The sequence below is a fragment of the Quercus lobata genome, chromosome 8 (assembly GCF_001633185.2).
Source record: "Quercus lobata isolate SW786 chromosome 8, ValleyOak3.0 Primary Assembly, whole genome shotgun sequence".
Classification (NCBI taxonomy): domain Eukaryota; kingdom Viridiplantae; phylum Streptophyta; class Magnoliopsida; order Fagales; family Fagaceae; genus Quercus; species Quercus lobata.
The window spans coordinates 27,395,660-27,402,551 of NC_044911.1; the positions used below are offsets into that span (position 1 = coordinate 27,395,660).

Sequence of the window (6,892 nt, forward strand, 5' to 3'; positions counted from 1 at the left end):
TTAATCTAGTTCTCAAATAGTCACGCTCTACAAATTTTATTGTATGGGCCTTTGGCGTACGAACCCAATACCCATTTGGGGTCGTTGCAAATTGAGTCCTTATAGATAGTATAAAGTAATCTTTAGGTTTTTTTTTTTTTTTTTTTTTTTTTTGGCGAATGATGTAATCTTTAGTTTAGTTTTTAATTTTTTTATTATTTAAGACTTGGTATTATACAATGTCCGTTTATCAATAGTTTAATGTAATTTTTGTTCTGGTTATCAAAAAATCTAATTTTTGTTCTTTTATTTTTACCATCTATTTAATTTAATTATATTATTGAAATATTTTATTTAGTTTATATAAAATTTTTGATTAAGTTGTGTCTTGTTCGAAAGAAAATACTAGTTTATAAAATAAAGGCATAATTACCTTTTTAGTTCCTATATTTTGGTAGTACTTTCAATTTGGTCCTCAAGTTTTTTTTTCCTTCACTTTCAGTCTATATGTTTTAAATTTTATTATCATTTTGGTCCTCAAGTAAGGATAATAGGGACCAAAATGACAACAAATAAATAAATATATATATATATATATTGTAGGGGCAAGGGCGCAAGATCGTATATTGGGTCTTGGGCTTTATCCAAGGATATAAATGGGTCGGAGGAGAAATAAATAATTATTAGATATTCCTAGACCAAGTCCCATAAGTAGAGAGCAAATGAAAGGTTGTCCGAGGAGTACATCCTCCTCAGACGTGATGAATATAGTTCAAAGTATGTAATCCAGTAATTAAAGTGACCTTCTAGGAAGCTTCAATGACAGGGATGTGCCTCATGAACATATGAGAAGAAAGGAAACCTAAAAATATCAAAGGGAAGGCTGACACCATTGCATTAAATGCACTGTAGCTACTTTTCTGGCCGCATTTATGTGGAGAAGACCTCTGAATAGTGCTACCTTAGCTACCGCAATCCACAGAGAGTTAGAGAGGGTGTCTGATGGGACAAGTACTTACGCAGAGGTTCGGATGATCAACAAGTGGAGGGTAAAGACGATTCAAAAGAGGATATATAAGGAGAAAGACTCTTCATGGAAAGGAGATCGGAAAAAAGAGAAAGAGAACATTGTAGTAATCCAAATTGTTTCTGCATTCAACTGTGATCTATATATAATTATAGTCTCCTTAGACTGAAAGTCTATTAATATTAATACATCTTGTTTGCATTTGATTATCATTTAATTCTATTTTAGCCGCTGTTCAAATCGTTAGGGCTTAGTTCTTTGACCCACTCTCTACAAATTTATTGTATTGGGCTTATTGGGCCAAGATTCTATACGCTTTGGGCTTGAGCCACAAATCGGAACTCTACAATTGGCGCCGTCTGTGGGAAAGAACTTGTCTGGTAGTGAAAACAACGATCAAATATGACCAATTCAGGCTCACATCAAGTAAAATCCATGGCGTCTCAACGTGAAAACAATTTTGCCAATCTTGAACATAGGAAAGATAGGTAAGGCAACATGCATGTTATGCACACAAGCAAAAGCCACTCCCGAGTTGGGAGTCACATCTCTCAAGAACAACAAGATAAAGCCATGCAAAGGGAAATCGACTAGCTTAAGAAGAAATTACGCCATGCACAACGAAAATAGACTCCCACCCCGTTCTGATTCCTACTCCAACGATGAGAAGGATAGCGGTTATCGAAGATCAAGGACTCTTCCCAGCGAATCCTTTTCATATGAAGAAGAGCATTATAGTGAACACCGATGCAAAAGCCCTATACACAGGATTGGGAAATGATGCGATGAGCAAAGCTTTGAACCAAATTGCCAAGTCGTCGTTCAAGCGTAGAATCGATAGAGTTGATTTTTTTTGGTTATGTGTTCTACGAGATGAGTTTTGTGATTTGGGGTGTGGGTGTGGGTTTTTTTAGGTTGTGCTATGATTTGGTGAGGTTGTGGTTGGTTTGGTAGTGAGTTTTCTGATTTGGTTTTAGCCATGGGTTGCTGTGACTTTTGTGATTTGGGTTGGCCGTGGGTTGCTGTGAATTTTGTGATTTGGTTTTGGCCAGGAGTTTTGATTTTGGGGTTGTGGTGGCAGTGGTGGTGGTTTTGACAGAGAAGAAGAAATAATCACTTGGATGAAACTCATTTGGATGTGAGGTGTGTGGCTTGGTAAGTGGCTTGCGGTGGGTTGTGGTGGTCAGTGATGATGGTGGGTTGCAGTGGCCTGTGACAGTGTTTCGGCCATGGTGGCTTAGTGATGGTGTTACCGTCCACCATGGGTTTTGGGCTTGAAGAGGGGAGAGCAAAACAAAGATGAGGAAAGAGAGAGGAGAAAGAGAATAAATTTGATTAAAAAAAGATACAATAGTGCTACAATGCCATCATACATCTACGATGGCACTGTAGCGCAATGCCAAAATTTTTTACAATTTTGCAATTTTATAAGAGCATCCACAAAAATGGAACTAAAAATTTAGCTTTTTAACTCCACCAAAAGTTACTTTATCTATTTTACCAACATATATGCTGCAGCAGTAGATCTATTTTACCTTTCAATACAATAAAATAATATAAATATCACAATAAAATAATATATCCACTACAATAAACAGCAATCACAACCACCTGCAACCACCACCGCCGCCGCCGCCACTGCCATCGTCGCCGCCGCTGCCACTGCCGCTGAATCTTTTACCACCACTGCTGCCGCCGTTGCCACCATATGATAGCAAATAATCGTCCAGTGTTAACAAGTGATTTTTTTAACCCCAAATTATACTTATACATTTTTTTTTTGCTAAAACAATTTCTCAATTATCATGATAGCCTATTATCGTCTCAATTGTCTGGAAGCAATCTTAGAACAATGTGAACTATGAAATGGAGGAACTTTATAAGAAAATATATAAAGTAAAACACATATTATAGCAAGAACAATGTAGTCCATAGATATACTCACATACATAACTCAAAATAAATTACAATAAAACTCACACACTCGCACAAGTTCCTATGACTCATGCTTCTCAACATACAAAAAGGAAAGTTCCTACGACTCACCTTGCAATTGCCATAAATGTTCAATAAGGTCTTACTGGAGTTGAAAATGAATTTCTCGGTCTCTAATGCGTCCATGTCTCTCAATGTATGACAAAAATTTATTATTTTGTTCACGTAAGACTTGCAGAGGAGGATTATCCACTCCATCATTTTGTTCATAATCCAAGTCTACCACTTCATTATCATCATGCTTATCTTCCCGCTCATCTTCAACAATTATGTTATGGAGAATTATGCACGCTTTCATGATCTTTTAGAGTGTTTCAAGATGGAAAAATCATGCAGGTCCATGGACAATTGCGAAACATGCTTGAAGCATTCCAAATGCACGCTCAACATCCTTCCTACACGCCTCTTGTGCTGTTGCAAATAATTTATACTTCTTTCCTTGTGGAGTTGGGATTGTTTTCACAAATGTTGCCCACTTTGGATATATGCCATCAATAAGGTAATATTCCATTGTGTAGTCATGACCATTGATTGAGTAATGTACTCTAAGAGCACGTCCTTTAACAAGTTCATTAAATACATGAGATCGCTCTAACACATTAATGTTATTATTTGATCCAAGTAACCCAAAAAATGCATGCCATATCCACAGATCATATGATGCTACTGCCTCCAAAATAATAGCAAGCTCATGAATATGACCACAATATTGACATTTCCATGTAGATGGACAATTTTTCTACTTCCAATGCATGCAATCAATTGAACCTAACATACCTGAAAAACCTCGATGTTCGCCATGAGCTAACAGTCTAGTAATGTCTTCATTGTTTGGCTTTCTCAAGTATTCCTCAGAGAAAACATCAATTACTGTAGTAACAAATTTTTTCAAACTTTCTAATGCAGTAGTTTCTCTAATCCGTACATATTCATTTATCAAATCACCCGATACTTCATACGCAAGCATTCTAAGTGCAGTAGTTATCTTTTGTAATGAAGATAAACCAAGTTTTTTGGCACTATTTCTTTTTTGGACAAAGTAAGATTTATGAGCTTCTACCTTAGATTGAATACGTAGAAAAAAAGAATGCTTCATCCGAAATCTCCTACGAAATAAAGAGGGTGGATATATTGGTGTGGGAGCAAAATAATCAAGAAAAAGCCTCTCATGGCCTACCAAATGATTACGTCGGATAGAACGACGACGTTTAGGTTGTGATGTTTCCATAACAAGTTCTTCGATTATCTCATCTTCATCTGAGTCATCAAGAAGGAACTTGCGAAACAAATAGTGATTCATGGATGCAACCTTCAAGACAATTGGAAAGCAATTTTTACTATAGATGCAAGATTAAAGTTAAGTGACATAAGCCACAACAAAAAGACTATAACCAATTCACGCATAAGTCACAACACAAATACATACATCTAAAAAAAAAAAAAAAAAAACTTGGAAAAGAAAATTTAGTAAATTGATGTGTTCAGAAGTAAGGGTTCCTGGTTTAAAAAGAAAATTTAGTAAAAAAACAAATAGATTCGTTTTAAAAAGATAAGTAAAATAAGAAATACTATGAATGCTCATTGTTCATAGATTTATTCTAAGACCTATCATCTCAAAACCAAGCATATGATACTACGAATGTTCAATGAATTAAAATAATTGGATTAAAGACACTCATAGTGGTTGTAACAGCAAGATATATAATAGTTTCATTTTTCAGTCTACAAAGAATTATATCAATGCCTATCACAAGACCAAATGGAACTTAACAAAAGATAAAAAACATTGCACTTCAAAGTCTTTGTTAGATTGCACTTTAAGTCACAACACAAACACATACATCTAATTTAATATTAAAGTCAAGTGACATAAGCCACTACAAAATACATAAAGGCTTACATAAGCCACTACAAAATACATAAAAGCCTAAGCTACATCCAAAATACAATTAAACCCATTAATTACGTGAACTTCGTCTTGCCATGATTTCCTCTTGGAGTTGTTCATAAAAAGCTTTTTGTGCTCCGGTCAAGCCACTTGTATCTATCATCATGATTCTCTCCTCCTCTAACCTTTCTATCATCTCAAATTTTTTCTTCTCAATCATGATTCTTTCTTTCTCAATCTTAAGTTTTTATTTTTTTCACTTCTTTCCTTCTCAATCGCAAGTTTTTCCCTCTCAATAAACATTTTTACCTCTTCCAATCAAGTTACATCCTCAATCAATTTCAATTTCTTGGTCAAATATTCCCCTACATCTTTTCCAATGGCTTTGTTCTTTCGGATGGCCCTTTTGGCCTTCCTACCAATAGGTCTCTCAAAATTGGAAGTGTCACCAAGTTTGGACCCACAATCCCCTTCGCCAATAGATATCGACTCCAGAGTTGGAGGCATGGATGATCTCGATTTAGCATTGTTAGGATCGGGAAACTTTGGTTGGTCCTTTAACATGAGCCAACAATGGTCAAGAAGAAAGGGTTTCTTGTGCTTCTCCAAATACAAAGCCTTCGCATTAGTAATCTAAAAAAAATTAAAAGAAATATAACATGATTAATATCTTCAAACTATTGGTGAATGGACATGTTAATACTATTGCTATATAATTTATACATTATCTTCTTCGGTTATACCACTTTGACGGTGTACGTTAACTTGAGCCATACACCCGGCAAACTTATTTGTCTTTTCACTAATCGCTCCCCAACGACTTAGCAAGGAGATAGCAGTACGTATGGTACCGAATGTATTGTACTACATGAAGTATTCCCAAACTTTTTGACGAAAGGTATTTTGTGTTTATTCATTACTGTTTATGGCATCAACACTAGTATTGAGCCATACTGCCACTAGGAGTTTATCTTCCTTTAAACTAAAGTTAGAGCCCCATTTTTCCTTTTGTAGAAGAGGCATTTTCAACTTGAGGTGGAGGTGGAGGTGGAGAATTAGAAACTGACACAAGAGTATTTTGAGACGTTTCCAAAAATTGTGTGTCAATTTCTATATCCCCATTCATAATACCCGTGAAATATGTTAGATTTCTACATAACTCTATGTCCCTACGTGACTCCATAAAATTAGAAAAAAAAATATAAACTTCCCCGCACACAAAAAATTCTCAAACTAACATTTATATCAAAACTTAAAACACTTAGAATTATAACAATGGTACATATTATGCATAAATACTTAATTTGACATGTAACTTAATCTCACTAAAATGACCACAAGAAATCCTTTTTGTGTGCTTCTGTTTATGGTTTTGTGCAACACAAAAAATTACAGAGACAACAAAAAATGTAAACTTCCATACACAAATTACAGAGACCACAAGAACTTCTATTACAAGAAAACCATACAACAAATTCCTGCAAACAAAAAATTTCCAATACATTCCAATACAAATACATTTTGTCCATTCATGGAAGCTCTAAATCAAAACGAATGGATGCTCTGAGATCAAATGACAGAACTTTTCATTGAGCAAGAACAGCAAAAAAATTATTGCATCTAAAATAATAAACTGAAAGAACATGAAAAAGAAATCATTAAACACATTCTTTGATGTTATACCCAAATCAAAAATCCCACATTCTTTGATATTATACCCAAATAAAAAATCCCGCATTCTTTGATCATATACCCATTCTTTGATGTTATACCCAAATCAGAAATCCCAAGCATCCACTACAAAATTACAGACAAACTGACCTGAAATGGATTGGCTGGGACGGCGTGGGTCTAAGGCGATCGGTAGCTGGGATGGCTGGTGGGTCGAGCTTCGGTGGGAGTTGAGAGACCGGAGTTGAGAGAGTGAATTGAAAGAGATGGGCAACTGGGACAGCATCAGTTTGAGAGAGATGGGTGGCTAGGACAGCTGGTGGGTCGAGCAT

The 6,892-nt window shown here is 35.5% G+C and overlaps 1 protein-coding gene across 1 annotated transcript; it reads right to left on the minus strand.

Moving 5' to 3' along the window:
• Positions 1-3,329: 3,329 nt before the first annotated feature.
• LOC115956680 lies at positions 3,330-6,892 on the minus strand. The gene is made up of 6 exons (XM_031074989.1): positions 6,711-6,892; positions 6,283-6,367; positions 5,217-5,522; positions 4,179-4,310; positions 3,779-4,061; positions 3,330-3,667 (listed from the first exon to the last, which is right to left on the minus strand). The coding sequence occupies exons 1-6, from the start codon at positions 6,890-6,892 to the stop codon at positions 3,330-3,332; spliced, it is 1,326 nt and encodes a 441-aa protein (XP_030930849.1).